This window comes from Camarhynchus parvulus, chromosome 11 (assembly GCF_901933205.1).
Source record: "Camarhynchus parvulus chromosome 11, STF_HiC, whole genome shotgun sequence".
Taxonomy (NCBI): Eukaryota; Metazoa; Chordata; class Aves; order Passeriformes; family Thraupidae; genus Camarhynchus; species Camarhynchus parvulus.
Genome location: NC_044581.1, coordinates 3,180,536 through 3,201,858, shown reverse-complemented (window position 1 = coordinate 3,201,858; position 21,323 = coordinate 3,180,536). Strand labels below are relative to the sequence as shown.

Genomic DNA, 21,323 nt, shown 5'->3' with positions numbered 1-21,323 from the left:
AGTGGAAAGTCTCAGAGGTTCAGAGTGTGCAGAAGTGTGAGGGTTCAGGGTGTGGTTTCATCATCCTTGCTCAGCCCTGCCTGCACTGTGGGCCAGATGACAATTGGGTGGCACTTCTGTGGGGCCTCCAAAGCCATGGATGGATGAGGGACAGGAGAGCTGGAGCTGCAGAGGAGCTGGTGGAGCTGTGGTGAGAGCAGGGACACTGCAGACAGAGCTGCTCCTGCCTCTGTCCCTGCACTGAGGCAGCTGAAGGCCAGAGCAGAGCTGCCTGTGCTCCTGCTGCTGTCGATATTCCTGCTCTGAGGCACCTGGATGAGCAGGCCAAGGAAGTGGTGACTCAACTGCTGCCTGCATGGAGGGTACCCAGGGAGCTGTGAGTGTGCTGTGCTCCCTTAGCATTGGGGCTTTATCAGTTTGTCAGGATATTCTGGTTTAATCGCTTTTTTACCTTCAGAAAGCCAAAGAATTTCAGTATCTTTGAGACTAAATGTGTTGGGAAATATCTGGAGTGCTGTTTTGTGCATTCTGTTCATTCATATGTGCAAAAGAATTCTGAATGCTGACAGAAGATGTTGTACAAGGAAAGACATAAGGCAGCAGCATTATCAGTGGTAGTTTTTTGAAATGAGCTACTTAACTTTGACCATTTAAGATTTCTTTTTTTTTCTTGCAGTATACCTACTGCCATACTCATACCCAATTTTTAATGCTGTCACTTGAAAGTATGAGTGCTTATTATGCTTACTGTTTGGGGTTTGGTGGCAGCAGTGTATTAATCTGTGCATTTCTTTAAACAGCTATGTTGCATCTACATAAAATTGTTTTGCAGATACTTAAGCTCTAAAACTGTCTCGGGAGGCGGTGGCATATGTGTGGTGTCCCAATTTTCATTTTAACTTGCAAACCCCTTGAAAATACAAAGTTGCTGTCACAGGCTTTGCCAGATCCTTGCAGGTTTCCACCTGCCACGTGTTGGGCTGATGGAGGAGGTGGATGGCTGAGAATGTGCTGGGAATCAGAACATGGGATGGTGTCCTCACAGGACATCCCACATCCATGTGTGTCACCTGGTGGAGTCCTGAAGGGGCTGGAGTTCCTGCAGAAAACACAGCAAGAACCTCTGCAGAACTAGTGCTGAAACTTCAACTGCTAAAGAACATACAATATTGGAGCCTTTCTTCTGTAGTGGTAGTTGTGTTTCATTTCTGTGATCCCCATGAGTCATTTACCAATCATTGTGTTTTTCACATATTCTCTGGTTTATTTTTGGCTGTTTCTCTGTGAGATAACCCATTTTTGGCAGGTCACAACTCGCAGAGGGGAAAGTCTCATTCTTCCTTGTTCCTGGGCACTTGTATATTCTGCTTGACACTGGTTCCTCAGTTCCTTAACATTCCTTCCACCAGTGGAAAAAATAAATTTAAAAATCATCTGGATAATTTTTCCTCAATTTGACAGTAATCACCTTGATGACCATTCAGCCTGTGGAGAAGAGATGAGATTGTGAATTCAGCAAAATGTCCTAAGCATTCCACTCTTCAAAAAGTTAGGGTTGAGATGTGAAGTTAGGCCATCAAAAGAGACACACGAGTCCTGGGCAGGTGGGCTTAGCTGCTTTCCAAAAGTGCTAATCTGTGTTCCTTGTCAGGATGGAGTCCAGATAGCTAATTTTTGCCTCACCTAATCTTAGCCACCCTAAATCCTGCCCTGAGTAATTGCTTGTGAAAAGCATTGTGTGGGTGACTCGTTTGCTGAGGTGCTGTTAGAGAGAGATTTTAGTTTTCCACAGTGTTTAGCTGCAGTAATTCAGAGGCTGTGCATTATTTTCCCTGCTTTTCTTTATATTCCACTATATTTTCCAGCTTGCTTGACAAATAGGAACAGCAATCCCCTCACTGCCCAGGGTGGAATGGTTCTCTTGGATGGGTCTGTATGGATCCTTTGGGGTATTTGTCCTCTGTGAAGATCAGAGTAGTGGAAATAAGCAAAGAAAATATCAAACATACACAAACTAGTGGGAATCTAATGAAGATACAAGCAGTCTGAATTTTGCAGCTTTGCTTTTGATTGCTGTATTTTAGAAGCATAATTTTAGTGTATTTTGCATATTTAAGATAATAGGGTGCCATCCTGAATATTGGCTGCTGTATTTGCAAGGTTGGCACCTTCACTTGCATGGAGAGGGCACTCACTGTCCAGGCACATGGAGGAGCTCACAAGAGAGGGAATGTAAGATACAAACTGCTGGAACTGAGTTAGGGATTCCTCATAGCCACAGAAGGATTACATGACTCCAGAATCTTGGGTGATAGTTCAGCTTTTGGAAGGGAGAGTGGTCTGGGAGGCACAAAACCCATTCTCAATTTCTTTTTTTCTCCTTTGCTATCTCTGCTAATAACTTCAGATCCTTTGTCAGCTCTTCATTTAACTCTTGTTCCTCATCTTTGGCCTCATCAAGCCAATTGTAATATTTTTGAACTTCTTAAAATGTGCCCATATTTAATCTGTTTCATTTCTTAAAACTCAGATTCTTGCACTTTTTACTCCTAGAGCTCTACTTCTGATTTTTTCTTTTTAATAACCTCATCCAAGTCTAGATCTGTTGGTTTTATTTCTTTAAACCATGGATTTGAAGGATAAAAGCAGCCTGTGAGGTAAATTCAGACATAGTAAGAAGAGAAGAGAAGCTTTGCAGTAGCAGGGCAGTGCCAAGCAGCGCTGCAGTTTCTGAGCTGGAAGCCATTCCGGGAAAGCCAGGCTTTGTTCCTGCCTGGCCAGGGGAGGAATGTGCTGGCTCCTGGATGCTGCAGGCTCTGGGGATGGCAGGGGGAGATGCATGTGCTGCTTTTCCACCTTGAGGAACTGAGAGAAGCTTGTGGAAGACAATCCTTCAGGATCGTGGCTGCTAAATAAAGATTTTGTAAACCACAGAAGAAGGTGGATTTATGGAATGTGCCTGGAACTTGGGTGGACAGCTGTGAGGTGTTTCAAGGCAGTTTGCTATTTAATGTGGCCCAAGCAGTGTTCTCCAGATGCAGAACAGATTTTACCATCATGTTCTTGGAACTTCATCCCACTGAAGGTTGCAGCTCTAATGATTTTAGCTTGGCAGAGAAAAAAAAAAAAGGCCAGCACTAAGGGTTTTCTGCTGGGAAGTATTAGATAAAATTACTGAGGGATTGTTTTGCCTGCTCCACCTGTAATAAAGAGTAGTTAAACTGGCTGTGTTCTTGAGGAACTTCATGTTCCAGCTTCTCTCTCCTCACAGCTTATCATGCAGTGGTAAATCAGAATAATGCAAGTCTTAATTATTTTTGTTCTTCATTATAGGGAGAGTTTCCAATTTGCACATAGACTCAGTAGCTAGTTCAGTGCAAGATGAGCCTGCAGAGCTTGAATAAATGTGTTTGCTGAGTTATGAGCAGCCAGCCTGGAGCTGGTGTTTCCAAACTTTTAGAGGGTGTGAGGAGATAGAGCCTTGGCCAGAGGTTTTTTACCAACCACCAAAAGAAATAACTTCCCAAACAGGGAGACTGCTCCTTCCTCAGTGGTTGTGCTTGAATTCAGAACTGAGGAAGGACCAGTCTCCCCGTTTGGGAAGTATTTATTTTTCATTTGATATTTGTGAGGACTGCCAGCTGGGAGGTAATGATAGGAAAGTATTTTTGTTTGGCTTGTATTTAGTTTTAACATAGCAAGAAAACAGATAGGAAAATGTTACTACTTCTCTTTATCACAGGCAGATGTTCTGTGGGTTTGTAGTGGTGGTGGAAAGGTGTCAGAAATTCCTTCTTTTGCTCTCCACAGAGCCAAGAGTTGATGTAATCACCTCTCACAATTCAGTTACCTCCCTCTCCCTGTTGCCTGGAATGCACTTTGCAGGTATTCCTGCTGTAGGGAAGGTGCAGGGAAGGACTTTTCTCATCAAGAACGCCATGCTGTGCCACAGGATGCAAATTAAAAGTTGTATATAAAATATGGCTACAGTTCTCCTGTCAGGGGCCATTGCTTTGTCTTCATGTACTACAGTTGCACTGCCCTCCTTATGCCGTGATTATTTACAAAATAAGATCATGCCTGTTTTGGTGGGCTTTCTCTGTGTTGTTTTGTGGAACAGAAAAATATCAGCTGGGGCAAATCTGAGGTGTCAAGCAGCAGAAGTTTTCTGCTGATGCAGTCCTGACATGGGAAGATAAGGAGTCTTTGTGGAGCAGCTCACTCAGAAATGCAGTGGTGTCTGTGTGACATGGGTTGGTTTTTATTCTTGAACTCCCTTTTTCTCTCCCCTGCTCACTACACTGACCATTTTATAGAAAACTTCCTTGGGCTGGATGCACTTTGTGGCAGCTGCTGTTTGAAATAGAGGAGTGCCAACAGGCACCTCATTATTTGAAATAGAATGAGGAGCATGCATAAACAGAACTTGTTTGGGTGTAAGAAATTGGCTTGTCTTTTGGCAGGATTTTCTATGGTTGTTGTTCAGTTTGTTGCTTTGATTTGAAGTACGTTATATAATTGATAAAAAAAGTACAACCTGCTCTGCTTTTGTGAGTATTTGAGTTGCAATATTCAGGATAAACTGCTGAGATTCACATTGTGCTCCCTTAACTACATCAGGCTGGAAGGGGTCATTTGGTCATGAAACCTGTCCTTCCAGTAATGTGACAATCACAACTGTGCTTCCCTGCTAGCCAGAGATCTGCCTTTTCCTCTGACCAGAAAATGACTTTTTGAGCATGAGAATTCTATTTTTTTTTTATGAAGGAATAAAACCTGTCAGATTAATTTATGTGAAACATATAGAGAATCTGTAACTTTCTTTAGCTGTAAGAATTCTGTAATAACACCCAAAAAACTCCTGAATTAGAGGGGGGAAAGGAAAGGTTTGATCATGCACTATATTTTTGAGCCTTTGATAGCTTAAATGGTGGGCAGGAGGAGTTGCACTGACTCATGGGCTTAGGTGACCTACATTTACCTAGTTCTGATCTTTCTCCAGGCACTATGGAGATGTGTTAATGTTCTAGTTTTGAGCTGCAGGCTAATGGTAAAGGACTGGCAGCTTCACTGAGAGTTTGCTTGTGATTTGTTGCATTTTCAGCTGTTAAAAGTTTTAATATGCAACTGCTCCACCTTCAAGTGTGGCTTTATTTGCATATGTTTGTGTTTATAAAAGTCAACTTTATTTTTTGGTAAAGAGGGTATATTGACACATGCTTTGCCTGAAATACTATTTAGGCTGTGGTACAGCTGTAAATACATGGCCAGTGGTTTTCATAGCTCCTGGTTATGGGATGCTGGGTGCAAATTCAAAATCTATAAAAAGCCCAAACAGCAAACCTGTTTTTCAGTTTCACAATTTTGTCCGTGCTTTTAAAAGCATTTCAGTAAAATGTTTCTTGAGATTTGTTAGTTTGTAAAACCTTGTCTCCAGTTAAGTAATCATCTGTGTAGTAAGACTTGATGAATTTCAGCTCAGAGGAAAGGACAACCTGTGGGAAAGGCTGCTTTTTCCTACATTTTCCATAAAAAAACCTTGAGAAATTGGGAGAGAAGTAAAGGGTGAGGAAGCAATGCCTTGTTTGCTGCAGGGATGACTAATGGGAGAGTGTTTTCTCTGCTAATAAACCCCGAGTGCAGTCATATGCATGTGCCTTTTTTTCCTTGCCAGAAAACACACTTCTGTCTGAATGCTTCCTTTTCCTGCTCTGCTGCAGCCTGTCCCAGAGCTGTAAGAGTAAATCCACTTTGTAGGAGTAACTTGGTGGCCAAGATTATATATATAATATATATATAAGTATAGCTTAGGCTATACATCAGCTATTTCATCATTTCAGTTCAAATGTGAACTAGTTTGACTTGTTTGGCCTTCTGCTGAGACATTTAGTGGTGGCACGGAATAATCCAGCTGTAAAAGCTGTATTTTTAACTCCTTTATGGAAAAGCACTTGAAGTGGGAGTATTTGCAGCTTAAACTAATTTGTCTGAAGATCTGAAGCTGTTGGGTGGTAGATGAAAGCCACGTTAATGCTTTCTGAAAGCCAAAGTTGACACTTCATTTCCCTGGCTTTCTTGCAGCACAGGTGATCCCAGGATGATGATGATGCAGCAGCAGTGCTATTTCTACCTATTTTTCTAGGACAAGCAGCTGTGGAACACGTACTCACCCTCCTTTTGTTCCTGCAGGACAGCCTTCGTGCTGCTAGGCAGGAACACCAGTGGAGATTTCATTCCAGGCACTGGGCTAACATTAGCATTCCTTTTTCAAGTGCTTAGGGGGACCACAGCACAAACCAGTCAGCATGGGCAGAGCTTGCAGGTCAGGTATTTTAACCCTTTGGGGTCTTTACCCCCCCTTCCTTGAAATTAGTTGTGTTGCTGCTGCTTTTATCTGCATAGTTAAGATGTTGCCTAGCGATCAGAGTTATTACACAAATATATAAGTATTTTACTTTCATTCCTGAGTGGTAGAAAACAAATCTTCCTGGATGGATTTGTTTGGTTAATTCATTTTATGTAATTTATGTTAAAATCTAGCTGCAGATAATATCTTGAAGATGTAAAGGGGATGTTATTGATGAAATGATTTGTTCCAAGTGCTGTAGAATCTCCTGGAGTGCAGCTGGATGTTACACTGCTGTAATCACATTGGAGAGATTAAGTTAGAAACTGATTCCAGTTTTGTTGTGACTGGAAACACCAGGGGCTGACAATCAGCAGGATTTGGGATTTGCTCTAAGGAAGGTGTTTAACATGAGTATTTTTCTGAAGAGAATGAATGTTGGGAGGCAGGGATTCAATGCAGGGAACTTGATTCCTTGCAGCATGTCAGACTGAACATGGAAATTGGTGCCAGAGGATCAGGAGTGAGCTGGAAACTCCAGCTTTAATAGTCTCATCCATTCAATGTTCCTAACTTGTATTATAGAAATACATATTTCAAAAATGTTACACTTTAAAGAATATACTCATCTGCAGAGTATTTTTATAGTATTCTAATCTTAAAATTTTAGCTTGGAGGAGAGAGTGAAGATGCAGCTCTTTTTTATTCTCCAGTCGCACAGGAGGCATTTCAGAACTACAGTTTTAACTGGTTCTTTGGTTATTTTTAAGAATTTAGTTGTGTGGGTTTTTTAATAGTCCTAAGAGTATGACAATATTTTGCATTCAGTGCCCAAATTTTATTGCAAAAAATCTTGATAGGTGCAAATAAGGCAAATAAATGAAATATGAAGTGCTAGAACACCCATGTCACCAGCAGCTTCATGAGAAAAGATGCCATTTTAGAATTGCATAAAGTATGTTGAATTTTGCAGTTTTTTCTTTAATTAATGTGCTGGTTGTTGTTAGTGTCAGTATCTGAAGGGAAAGATTTTAGTTATATGCTGTCTAAAACGACCTCATTTTCAGGTTTATTCAAGCATTGTTAGTTTTATTTTCATCTTTGGTCTCGCACATGTGACATCTGCAAGAAGACATTCCCATTTGAAAACACACAGAAGTTCAGAACTTGTGTGATTGGTTATGGAACCTCAGTATGGAAAATCCATAAATACTTGATTGTGCAGTGTAAGCAAGGCATTTTATTAAGTTGGTGCATGTTTGTTCACATTAGTTAAATCATAGGAAGTTTAGTGTGGTTTTTAACACTGTACATCTCTGGTAAATGGTCACATTGGGTTACTGCTGACAATTGCAGAATGGAATAGATCCATCAGTATGTTTTGGGTTTGGAGGTGTTCACCCATCCCAGAGGAGAAGTCTGGTGGCCTTGGTGAGGAATCAGAAAGGCAGCAGGGGTAGAGCTGTAATGTGTTTCATCCCCTCTTTGCAAGAATTCACAGAGCCCTGTTGTTCCCACACAGCCCTGCCTCCCCCCAGAGGAGGTTTGCATTTCCCATCTGGTTTTTTATACAGTTGCAAGTGGAAGGTCACTGGGGTGTGTTTGATACTGTTCTGAGCTGCTTTTAACCTGTGACAGAAATGAAACTCCCCTGGCTGAGGTGTCCTGAGGGACCTCGAGCACACTCAGTGCAGGGTCAGTGGTGGCTCTGCAGAGTTCAGTGAAATACCTGCCCCAAAACCACCAGAGATTCCTTCCCAGGAGCCAGGACAGACAGACAGCTCTGGGAAAGGCTGTGGAGAGGGTTTGAAAGGAGAGGGAGGGCAGATGGCACTGCATTAAGCCTCTTAGGGATTAGATATCTTTAAAAGTAAGTCTGGGGATATTCGTTACAGTTGGACATTTTCAGAACTTTCTCCCAGTGTTCTCATTTGATTTTCTTCCACATTCAGTCTTGGTGTGAGACTGGATCTCCTGAGCTTTATCCATGTGCTCCTGTGAGTGAACACTGACACCATTGACTGCTGTTTAACGTGATTTTCAAGCAGCTGCATTTTTGTCTGAGGCTATAAATCAAAAACAGTTTTTGAAATCAGCAATTGAATGTCAAACAGCGTTAGAGAAATACATATATACACATTTTGTCTTAAAATTTGTGTAGAGCTATTAAACCTCAGGATTTCACAGGTAATATTTATAAATATTTTGGGTTTGTATGTTGCCAGATATTGTGTTACTGATGGGAATTGGTGTTGCTGCCTGGGCCAGGTGAGCTCTGTGCTCACGTGCAGTGCCCGACCTTCACTCAGGCTGTGCAGTTGTTGGTGCAGGTGAGAGGCTGCACTGTTGCTGCCTTGGCACAGCAGTGATGGAGCAGCACAAGCAGCTTATCTCCAGCACAGCACAATCTCTCACCTGCTCCAGGGCTGACCCTGAGCTGTCTGTGGCTCACTCCCACTGTTCTTGGAGCTTGTGCAGTCTGTCTGTTATCCCCAAGCAGGACCTTGAGGTGCTGTGACATACAGGACCAGAGACTGGGACAGCGTGGGGCAGGTTAGCTGGGCATTAAAGGCATCAGTCTGATGCAGTTGTAATGGGTGTGTGTTTCTTACACACTTGAAAATGCTAAAATTGGAATTGAAATCATCAGAAATTAGTTTGGCCAAGTTTTTAACACATGCTGATATATCTCTGGCATGTGTTAAAATGTTATTTATAGAGTGGGGGAGAAATTAATGCTGACTGTGATTAGCTTGTGTAAGTAATTTAATTAAATGTTTGATGTTCCAAGCATTAGATTTTATTTGTCAGTTTGAAAAAAAGGCAACTTTGAGAATTTTGAGGTTACAGGAGTAATTTTGAGGGTGCAAACAAGTAGGACCCCAAAAGCTCATGCTGATAATGAGGTTATTCTTGTAAGGGTGTGCTGCTTTTTATTAGATTTTAGTCTGTTGCTTAGAATTTCTTATTACTTGGGCATTTAGGGTGCTGTAAAACCTTCAAAATTTTGAATTAATAGTACAGGGTAAGTACTGCAGCAATGCTGATGCTGTTTTGGAACTAAACAAGTATTTTCTTACACAGGTAACTTGTAGAGTGCCAGGTGCACTCATTCCTTGGGATGGATGGATGGACAGCAGGCAGGGAGTTACAGTGTCTTTGAAATTGCTTAAAATACATTTTTTCCCCCTCTGAATCCTGTCTTTTTCTGGTAGGGGTTGTTACACTTGCCAAGGGATGTGATATCACAGTTCTTTTTCACTCAAGTGCACAGTTGTGTCTCGAAAAGGGTAGAAAATTCTGTCCAGCTTGCAGAAGTTATTTCTGGAGAGATGAGCATGACTGGAGGCAGAGGAGGTTGGTTAAACTGGGCAGGTTTAATGTCATCAGGCCTTAAGTTTAAGGACTGATATCATCATGGCCCTAAGTTTATTTTGAAACATTATTTCTCTCAGTTATCATGCAGGGATCTTTCAACTGCTGACTTAATGCTGGTGTAAATATGCATTGGTAAATAAAAACAAATCGGAGCAAATTCTGTTTATTTCAAGGCCAAATGGGATAGGTTTTTTGAGCTTTAGTCTGACTAGGATGAGATGTTGGTAAATATTTAAAGTCCTATTTTAAATTCCACAGGAAGAGTTGCATAGACACAAATTTCTCTGTATGAATATACCATTAAAACAGTTATTTATTATAGTATTAATGATCACTTTGTTCAATTTTTGTCTCGTGTTTCCTCATTAAAAAAGAAGCTCAGAAAGACATACCAGGCCTGTGATACTTTGCTTAAAAATGTTAGTTAATAAAATGACTGTATTATATTATTAGATGGAGCAATTAGGGTTGGATTTATATAACTTTTAATAGACTACACTTGAGATGATTGTTTTGTTCTGTGGCATGACAGCATCAAAAATACCTCCTAAAACATAATTTTAGTGATGAGTCAGCAAGTGATTTTCTTCAATTTGTTTTTGGACTATGATAAATTCTAGTTCATATGTTGCTGAATAAAAATGCCTTGGTTATACTGAAAGTATAAACCAAGCCTGAGTCCTGTGCCAGGAGCTGTGAATTGGGTACAATTTAGGGATCTGTTGGGTTTGGGTGTTGGATTCTCCCTTGGTGGGCAGCAGTTGGCTGAGGGAAGAGTTTTTGAAGCATTAAATGTTTAACTGTTCTTCACTCTTTGAATCACAGATGTTCCAGTTTGTTTTGACTGTTTGAGTTGTTTGTAGTCTAAACCAGATTACATTGCTAGTTTTTTTAAAAACCTGAAGGCCATTGAAATGGGCACACTCTGCCACACGTGATAGTGGTGTGTGTATAAATCACTTTTTGTGTAAGAAAAAGATGGTTTGTAATTGCTGTGGAATTTGGCTTTCAGTTAAGCTTTGAGATTTATGAATGTAGATGGCTGTGAGTCATGTAAACAGCAAGTTCCATTGGAATAAACCACTTCAAGTCTGGAAAAAAACCCCTGTGATTGGGTTATTGTGTGTGCAGTGTGTGGTAGCAGCCTGCACTTCAGAAGAGATGATTTCCCAGATTTTAGGAATTCTTTTCTCTGGCTCAGCTCCCACTCTGGTTTGTTGTGTCTCAGTAGAGCCAAGCTAAAGATTTACCACGAGCAAGACTCAAAAGTGCTGAAAAAGCTTTGCTGGTGGGAGGGTGGAGGAGAGCAGAGAATTGTCCAGAATGGCCCTGGGAGAACATGGAGATAAATGGGAGTGGGGGTTGTGATGTGCTGGGCCAGACTGACCTGCTTTATGCCAAGAGTGTTTGCAGTCCTCTTTGTCTGTTTTGTCAGTTTATTCAGCTCCTTGTTTAACTTTTTTTTTCTGTCCTAACATCTCTGTCCTGAATGTTTGGGTGTTATTCAGTCAATTACAGCTGGAGTGGAAGTTTATAGAAACTTCTAGGTGCTGTGAAATAGCAGCAGCTCAGGCCTTTTTTTATTGGCAGTCTTTTGTTTTCTGTAAATTAAATTTCTCATTTTAGTGTAATTATCTTTGTGGTCTCATTAGGTACTTTTTTCAGAGAGTAGATGCAAAGTATCTGAAAAGGTGCAGGAAGATAATGTTGGGGAAAGATGTTTTATTTTAGGTTTGGTATGGAGAGTTTCAGGCACAGGAATAACAGAATTGATGATCTTTGTGTATTTTCCTACACCTGAGCAGTTTCAGTTCTTTGTGCCCTCAGGTACACTTAGTCATGTGTAACTCCTCATTTAGCACAACTCTGGAGAAGTCATTCTTGGTTTTTTTCTCATTTGGTGAGGGGTGGGTTTAGAAGGCAAACCAGCCTTTGCCTGAGGCTTGTAAGAACTCATGCAGCTGCACCCAAACATGGTTTTAAACTGGTCACAGCATGAGGAGCAGTTTGTGATCACCTCCAGTGGGAATTTGAAGGAAAATGCTTTGTTTACACTTTCAGAGCCTAAGGTTCTTGGCTAAAGATGTAGGAAGGAGCCACGATGGGAGTTGGGATGCAGGGTAGAGTTTCTGACTCCCAGCACATGGGTCTTTCTGAATTCTAGTAATGGATTTTAATATGAATTTATTGATTTGTATTGAATATAAATAGTTCTTTAACAAAGATCCTTCTCTTTTATTTTTAGTATATTTTTGGGGAGTTCAGCCCTGATGAATTTAATCAGTTCTTTGTGACTCCACGATGCTCTGTTGAGGTAAGATCTACTTTAAACTTGTTTTAGCAATAACATTTGAAAGCTCCATCTCTTTGTGTGAATTTGAAATGCAACAATACAAATATTTGTCATTCACTTGGCTTGCTAATTTACAAACTGAAAATTTTATTCAGTAGTTTTCTTTCCATGTATGTGGATATTAAGTCAATTTTTAGACACAAATTAATGATTCCACTTTCTGCTTGTCATCTTTCAGAGCTGGACTAGCTGACAGTAGTGGTGGGGTGTTGATGATGAATTTTCCAGCCCTGTACCTCAGTTCTGATGGATTTTTTAAGGGGTGGATAGTGAGAACTTTCCCAGCAGAGTTCTTGGTTGTGAGGTGGGCTGCTAAGCCTTGGGAGCCTTTTGAAGCACAAGGATTGTTAATATTTTTGGCCAGGTGGAGCACTGCTGACCCTCAGAGCTGTGCTCACAGAGAAGGCTGTGTGTGAGGTCTGAGAAATGCATTAATAATGAACTAATTAGTGACAGAGAGAGCCACAGAGTGGGAACAGTTGTCTTTGTGTGTTGGAGTTCATTACATACCCACATAGTATTGCAGCCTCTTATTCTCTGTAGTTCTTGGTAGGCAATCATGAAACCATTTTCCTTTATAGGGAGGAGTTTTATCCCATTGTCCTCATCTCCAGACTTGAAAAATAATTTTCTTCTGGATCCATTTCCATGTATTTCCTCCAGACATTTCCATTCAGACATTTCAGTCATGCTTCCATCCTGCCCTCTCAACATAAAGGAAACAAACACTTGAGCTGTAGATGGGGAAATCCTTTTGTCACAGTTTACAAGCCATTGTTAATGTGACTTACTTTCCTGTAGCTTAATTTTCCAAGGGTAATTAGTGTAATAAACTGCTGAACAATGAAAGGGCACGAAGGGAATAGGGTGGGGTGAGGAGTGAGGGGAATTCAGAAAGGAAAAAGTATTTATTTTTTGGGGGGAGAGCTGTGTAGCAGAAAAGATCTTTAGGTAATTCCTGTTAGCTGTGATGACCCTGCTGTTCTCCCACCATAATTGCAGTCACAGCAGTGGGACATTTTCATCCTGTGTAGTGTCACCTGAAGTGCCCCCATCAGCTTTTTCAACACTTACTTAGGGGATGATGAAAATGTCATCTCTTGAGCTGTTCTCAAAGTATGAACCTGCAGCAGCAGCACCCGTGTGACTTCATTTTCTCAGTGTACCACTTATTGGTTAGCTGACAAAATAAAGAGCTGTTGAACAATGTTCCTTAAGTTTGTCCTTGATCTGGTTCACTTCAATGTTTTAATTACCTGGATCATGAAATAAAAATGATGCTTATTAGTTTTACACTAATTGGTGTAAAAATTGGTCTGAAAAAGGCAGGGTGAAACTCAGGAAGGACGAGCCAGAGCTGATAATGCTGCAGTGATGTTTGACACACATCCTGCTGGGGACAGTCCCACATGTGCTGCTGTCCCTCTGAGGTCCCTTAACCACACACCCAAGGGGACTCTGGCAAGGGAGTAGTTAAAGCGAAAGAGAAATATAGGTTGGATATCAGGAAAAAGTTTTTCAATGAAAAAGTGATAAAGTTCTGGAATTGTCTGCCTGGGGAAGTGGTGGAGTCCCCATCCCTGGGTGTGTTTAACAAAGCCTGGATGTGGTGTTGGGTGCCAGGGTTTAGTTGAGGTGCTAAGGCTGGCTTGGACTCGATCTTGAAGGTCTCTTCCAACCCAGTGATTCTGTTGTCTAAAATGTCCCTTTTACATGTGACATTTTGGACACATGTTCTGCCTCATACCTGTTGGCTGGCATGGTTCACATGACCCAGGTGTATGGAGCAAGGCAGCTGTGCAAGAGTGCTGTTGATTAATCAGATACGTTGGGGACCAAGAGACTGACTGCTTTTTTAAAATCTTCTTATTCTCTGAAGGTCTTTGCTTTGGATAAAAACAAAAATTGCACGGTGTATCATAGACTGTTTGTTATAGACATTTAGAGTAATTGTTTTAGCTCTAAGTAAAATTATATTGAACCTGTGTTCAAAATTAATATGGAGCTTGACCCATTGATTCTCATTTTTGGCTTGAAAAGATGATATATTAAGATGTATTGAGGTTCATAAATGGATTTACAGCATATGGTTTTTTAAATACTTTTGCAGTGGAATTTCAGGAATATTTTTCTTGCTGTTTCTGGTGCACTGGTGTCTGCAGTGCATTAAAAAGGTGATATGTGAGTATGTGTAGCTTAGGGAATTGAAAACTTCAATAAAGAAATCTTTTATTTGTTACAGCATTGGAGTTATATTTTAAAGCAGCATTGTAAAGCTGCTCTGTCCCCTCAGGGTTGTGTCTCCCACTGCAGAACCAGTTCCACGTTCTCCAGGAGCTGCTGGAACGCAGTGTGGCAGTGGCTGCCAGTTCTGCGGGCACTCTCAGCTGCTCAGGAGGTTTAGGGGCAGGTGAGGGGGGTCAGGAATTGCCCACCTGTGGTTACACCATGGTAAAGGTTCTGTCAGCTCTGAGTCCATAAAATGATGGCAGTGTTTGTACAGGAGTTACTCACACTCTGTGCTGTGGGTGCTTCATGCTTGGGCTGATCAATGTGTTCAAGAACCCACCTGAGCTGAAACATTCCAAGGGCCACCCTGGAGAAGGCTGAGAGTCAAAAGGTTTAGATGTGATTGTTGGCTGTGCAAAGGTTTGTTTCATCCTTTCTCAGTTTGGTCTGTCTTCAGATTTTGTCTAAAAAGAGGATATATGTTCCTCATCATAAAATGAGTTGAAGAAAGATGCTGGGAGGTGAATTGCTTGAGAGGTTGGTGAGCCTGTGGTGTGTAACCAAGATAATCTTTCTCTCTCAGTACTTGTGGTAATCTGCAAGGACACCTGAAGCTGCAGTGTGGGATTTGATAAATATAGAAGCATGAGTTCAAGGCATCCTCTCCAAAAATCAAATCTCAGTTATGATGTTATTTTTTAAAGGATTTGGATGTTTCATATGAAACTGATATGAAGTGTTCATAGATTTGCTTTGCCTTTAAATAAGTTTCATTTCTTTTTTGTACAGCTCCCCCCATACAATGAAACAGTTTCATGTGGTATTAAATCCACAGGTAAGTTTCATGATGGTAAGAAATCAAGATTATTTTTTTTTAAATTCAAGGTTGTGACACTTTCCTGAGATTTACTGTAACCTCTCGTTAAACACAATTGTTACAACTTGCTCAGCACCTACACAGGCATATATTAGGCAGGTTGGATTTTTAAACTTTACTGGTAGATACCTGTGAGAGGTTTTGAAAATCCTGCACTGAACTTCAGCTAATTAGAGTGGGCATCTTATTCCTCCTTCACTGTGCTGCCACAGTCACAGTCCTGTGGAAACTGCAGGATGTGGCTGTGAAAATGAGGGGGCTGAAGAGCCATAGCCATGAGTATTTTCTAACAGTTACAGCAAGACTGCTCTGCAAACAGTGCTCTGCTCTGTGCTCCCTTTGACTTTTGTTTCTGCCTGGCTTGGCTATTTTTCTGGAGAATCCTGGTTTGTTTTTTTTTAATCTCTTGATGAAGGTGTGACTCGATGTAAAACTAAATTACAGAGTTCCCCTTTTAAAGCTGTAACACTCACAGGTCTCCTCTGCCTCAACCCCAAAACCTGACCTTACTTCAGGGGTTGCAAGAAGTGGACAGGTAGGTGGGAGCTGCCCTGGGATCCTCACTCTGAACAGTTTTAACCAAACTTCCACAGAATTTTAAGCAGCAGGTAAATCAGGTCTTGATTTATTCCCTGAACCAAAGGAGAGTAAGGAAGCTGAGACTTAGATGTTTATGAAAATGACTCCAGGTCTCCTTAGAAAATCATGGAAATATCTGACTGAACATTTCTCAAAAGTGCTCAAAAGAGGACCAAACCCCACGTTAATGTTTAAGAACCCCTGATCATTGTGCTTAAAGACTTTGGCCTTCCTTTTAAAGGTAAACAAGATAGGCAGTCAGAAAGAAGGACCACAGGTCTCATTTGAGAGCAGATCAGCAGCATTTTTGACAATTTAGGAGTTTTATTTAGTTCAGGACCAGTTTTAGGACCCTGAGTAGTTCTAAATAGGAGTTGGAAAGGTTCTTTAAAAAGACCATATGATGTGAATTGTCTGTTGGTGACAGGGGCATCCAGTCATACATTTCTTTGTCTAACTAGATGTAAGTTTTGTTCTTTCAGACTGAGATTTTAATGTTCACAAGCCATACAGAAAGATGGTTTGTACAAATGTCTTTCAGATCATTCCTAGACCTTGAGAGAACCCCTCCCAGTCCTGAGATTAGGTAATGACAGCAAATTAGGTTTTGCTTGAAGAATGTCTTTAACAATCTTGCACTGTACTGTGCATGCACATTATCACTGTGATGGCTGCATAGGAAGCTGTGCAAACTAAACTGGAATGCTTGGTTATGCAGAATATTTGTATTTTTATATGATACACACTTACTCTGTTACCATTCCCCATAGTCTTCATTTTTTTCTGTATTCTCTTCAGTGTTTATTTCAGAATCAGAAGATCTGTTAACACCTACTAGGAGTAATCAAACCATGGCTTAAGCTCTAATATGCAGAACTCTGTTCACACTAATTAGTACTGTGCATTCACAGATTTTGGGGCTGTACATAGACTGTCCTTGGAGCATCTGTTGGTGCTTGTTTCAATATGTGTGCCATGTTGTTCATGGCACAGAGATCTGTTTCAGTCCATTCAGAAATAGAGCTGTGAACTAGATTGAAACAAAGATGCCCTGAAGCAAAGTGGAAAGTCAAAACAAATAAAAAAAAAATTACCTCTTATTTTTCTCAAATAAACTTGACACAATCTTACAGCAAATGAGCTTCTGCCAGTCATTCCGCAGACTAACTGTACAGTAACTACTGGTATTTATTATTCTAATCCTGCTGTAAGGTACAAAGATTAATTGCTCAGCTGTAACTTCCTAATTTTTTTGTTAAATGCTACAACATCTCTTCTGCTCTTGGCAAGGTTTCAGCCTATGATGTTGTGTAAGGGATGTGTTCTGTTTTCTGCTCCCCACTAGCACTGAGTGGGCTCTTGTGATTGTTTGGTGTACAATAAACTGATCAATTCACCAAAACTAGAAAAAAAGCTTCCCTAGAGGATGTTTTTTGTCAGGTTAGTTCTGGGTCCCACAAGTGCTGGGAGCTTGCTGGGGACAGAGGAGCAGCACAGGGGTGCAGAGGTGACAGCTTTTACCTTGGCCTCTGACAGACTTGACTCACCCATGGAGGGAAACCACATTCTATTTTCTAGAATTTGGATTTTAGAAAAGAAGTAGTCCTGGATTATTTGAACTGGCAGGGATTTGAAATGTGCCCAGTAATTAATTTGTATCAAGGCTGGGGGAATATCGGGTGTTGCCAATTGTTGCCTGTGCTTTGTGCTGTTGTAACAAAGGGTAGAAAGAATCATAAACAGATGAACTAACGAGGAATGGTTTTGTTGTGGATTTATATCCCTTAAAGCCCCCAAAGCTTTGCATTTGCACTCAGATGGAGCAGTTTGGAGCTGTGTGTGTGCACAGCCAGCTCAGGCTCTGTGGCACTGGCAGCCCCTGGGCAGGAGGTGCTGCCTGAGCTCTCCCAGTGCACACCAGGCACAGCTTCCCCCTCCCTGGCTCCAGGCTGCTGGTTTTTTAAAAAAGGAACTTCAGCCCTATCTGCTGGGTGCTGATGGCTCGTCAGTGATTGCAGAAGTGGTTGGTGAATGGCAGACAGGGTGTTAAAAATGTTTTCTCACAAGGAGAGGGGGGAAAAATTAGAAATTTAGAAATTAGAAATTTAAAATTCACTCTGTTCCTAAGATGATTTAGAGAAACCAGATGTATGTGGAATTTTTGCTCTTCTATTTTAAAAAAGTCTCCTTTAGTCTGACTAGGAGCAAGATTGAAGTTGATATGTGACCTGTTTGCTTCTCATATAGTCAGATTAATAGATCAATGCAGAAAAGCAATTAGCATCTTTTAAATTTGTTCATTAAATCATAATGTGTTGGTATTGCATGGATAAGTCAGACCTCAACACACATTGTATGTTTGTTACTCTTCATTTGATATTAAAAAGCACAGATTCTTGTTCCCTTCACATTTTTAAAGCTAAAATATTTGTTAGCAGATTTTTCTAGAAAACATCCAGAACTGCAAAACTTTTATATTGATAGTCATGTATCAAAATATTCCCTGCTAGATTATTTTCCCAGAGGATTTTTTTTCTTTAGATGTGTAAATAACTTCTTTTCTGGGAACTGTTGGTTGCTTTTTGTTGTGTTTAAAAAAATTTCATCTCATTTTTAGTGAGTCTGTACTTGCACATATGTATTTGTTGATGTCATGCATAATGTAAGTTGCACAAAATCTTTAGGGTTTAATTCTGTATCCACTTAATTCCTTTGGAATGAATACCTAGTGTTGTTTGGTTCTGTAGTAAGGCTTAAAAATTGGAAATGTGTGTTTGAGCCCCCATGGTTGAGGAAACACAAAATATTAAAATGTAATGTCCTTGAAACAGTAACATACATATCATAAAGACCTGCAGAGCTTTAAAATGTCAGCTTACCTTTGAAATTCCTGAAACTGTTTCATTAATTTTATATCTTTACTCAGTAGTTACAGAAGTAGTTGTAGTTGAAGTGTTCAGTGTTACCACTTGGCACACATACATTAGAGCAATAAATAAATTCCAGGAAATTGCAGAACTTGGTGACTGAAAAAATTTTGTGCAACTGAAGCCTACGATGAGAATATTTCTTTAATTCCAGGGCAAATAAGTAAATCAACAAAACAAAAAAACCTGTTGATAAGTTTTCAGTACAATTTCTATGTACAAGTTGAATGCTGATTTATGTTGAGGAATGTGTCGTATTTTGTGTCATAAAATCCTGGATTCATGTATATCATTCCTCTCACATGGTAATACATTTAATTGTGATAAAATTAATGAAGTTATAAATGAGCTTGGAGGCTCAGAAGCTTTAATTGCAGTGTTCCATACAATTAATAAATATATTTTTCAGTTATGTTTGGTTGTGATAAATCCCACCAGAAAAACCAAACCCAGCCCCTCAAAAAGCAAACCTCACATATGGAGAAGTTGAAAAGGAAAAGGCTTGGATTTTGTAATTGTCCGTTGAACAGACTGGCTTGAAAAAAGCATGGAATTAAGTGTTACACCATATTTCATAGGCAATTATCCAGTAATTAATTTAATACAGATTATTCCTATAGACCTTGGACTTTAATAGGTTTTCTTATGAGGGGAATTTAGTTGGGATTATGTGCAGGATTCTGCAGTGATTTGGAAATTATGTAACTCTGGTTAAGAAAACCTGAATCATGCTCTGCTATCTTTAAGAAAATGATCTTTTGAAAGTTGTCATGATTGAGAATGAGAATTCCTTTTGTTTGGGAGCTTACTTTATTTTCTCAGTTACAGGAAAATAGGAGAGTGTTTTCTTGCTTTTGTAGCTTTTTGATTCCATGTGATTGTCTAACTGAGATTTGCTTTTTATTGTCCAGGGGAAGAGTATCAGAGAATAGAATTTGGTGTTAATGAAGTTATCGAGACTCAGTCATCTGTCCTGAATAACACCGACTACAGTATTTCGAGTACTCTGAATCCTCAGGCTCCAGAATTCATTCTCAGCTGTGCACCTGCTCAGAAAAGCCCAGATGATGCTCTCAGCGACGCAAACTACAACTCCATTGACTGCCAGTTCAGTGACCCCACCCTGGCTCTGGACAGCGGCTCCAACGCCGAAAACGACACCTTGGCTGGGAGCCTGGGGCAGAGGGAGCGGAAAAAGAAGAAAAAAAGACCCCCTGGATACTACAGTTACTTGGAAGATGTCCCCGACGGCGTGGCTGCCCCGGAGGCGCTGGTGAACGGCCACGCCTCGGCCGCGGGACTCAACAGCCTGAGCGCGGAGGACACGGAGCTGGCAGGAGACCTCCCCTCGCTGGCCACGCCGAGGACTTGCAGCAGCCCCGGCAGCTCCGTGGATTTCCTGGCCGGAGCTGCGTGTGCCGAGCCCGGCCCCGGCAGCAGGACTGGCGGGCAGGCCGAGGTTTGCCGCCTTGCTCATTCGGAACAGTTCTGCCTCCCCCCGGAGGCCGTCAGAGAGAGCCCCCTAAGGACAGCTGTTGTACAGGCTTATGCTGGTACTGATACTACTGAAACTCTTGGCGTTACTAATGGACAAACACTTGAATCCTCTGGTGAGGACACAGCTGCCAATGGGGTAGAATTGCACACTGTGGAAAGCACTGACTCAGACCAAGCTAAGCCTGAGGAAGCTTCACCTACTACTGAGGCAACAGTCCCGCTTGCAGGATCAGTCCCTGTTAATCAGCCTGCAAAGTCGTGGGCTAGTCTTTTTCACAATTCCAAGCCCTCTGCTTCCACATCTGTGGTCTATGTTGAGACTAAGTATACCCCTCCTGCCACATCTCCTCTGGTCCCTGAAAAACAGGTTGAAGTCAAAGAGGGACCTGTTCCAGTTTCAGAGGATCCCGTAGCCATAAAGATTGCAGGTATAGTTATACACACGAGTGGATGTTACACTGCAGGGGTGTTAGCTCTGCTTGTAAACAGGAGTGTGCAGTATTGATAGAGAACATTGCTCTGGTAATGAGCTGGCTGTTCAAACACTGCATGAAGGATGTCATTTGAATTAGCCAGTTTGTATCCCCCTGAGTAAACATTCCAAGCAGGCATTGCCATGTCATTATCCCAGATACAGGGAAACTATTGCTGCTTGTCAAACAACTTGTCAGTCTGTGGAAGTGATCTGTGGTTTTAAATGGGCTGTGTGCTGTTACAAAAAGGAGAATATGTTAGGTTTGTTCAGAAAATGGTGTGTTACATTATCCAGTATTTACAATTTTGTAGTATTCCATTACAAGAATAGTATTACTGTGTTTATACCAAAGTAGCTGAAACTCCTGGGCACTAAAGAGCAGTTCAAATGTAATGGCTACATAGGTCTTGCTTCAGAAATTTCAATTCAGGAAATATCATATTTACTAATATGCTTCTTGAGGGGTCTGTCCTTCCAGTTTAACCATGACAAACAGTACTGCTTTATCCATAACCAATACTTGCTGTTCCCAGTTCAAGAATAACCCTAAGGAGCTGTCCAGAGGGGACATCAGGACAGGGAATGAGTGATACAAAAGCTTTGACTCTTGGTCCTGTCATATTTGTGCTCTTAATGGGAAATGCTGGAAACTGCAGGAGGCT

General features: G+C 41.0%; 1 protein-coding gene across 1 annotated transcript in view; it reads left to right on the top strand.

Annotated features, from left to right (window-relative positions):
* The window catches only part of USP10 (ubiquitin specific peptidase 10), a 47,336-nt gene that overhangs the window by 7,389 nt on the left and 18,624 nt on the right, over nucleotides 1-21,323 (top strand). The window contains exons 2-4 of the mRNA XM_030955743.1: nucleotides 11,970-12,038; nucleotides 15,096-15,141; nucleotides 19,601-20,614. Of these exons, the coding sequence (XP_030811603.1) occupies nucleotides 11,970-12,038; nucleotides 15,096-15,141; nucleotides 19,601-20,614 (1,129 nt within the window). The remainder of the gene's footprint in view (nucleotides 1-11,969; nucleotides 12,039-15,095; nucleotides 15,142-19,600; nucleotides 20,615-21,323) is intronic.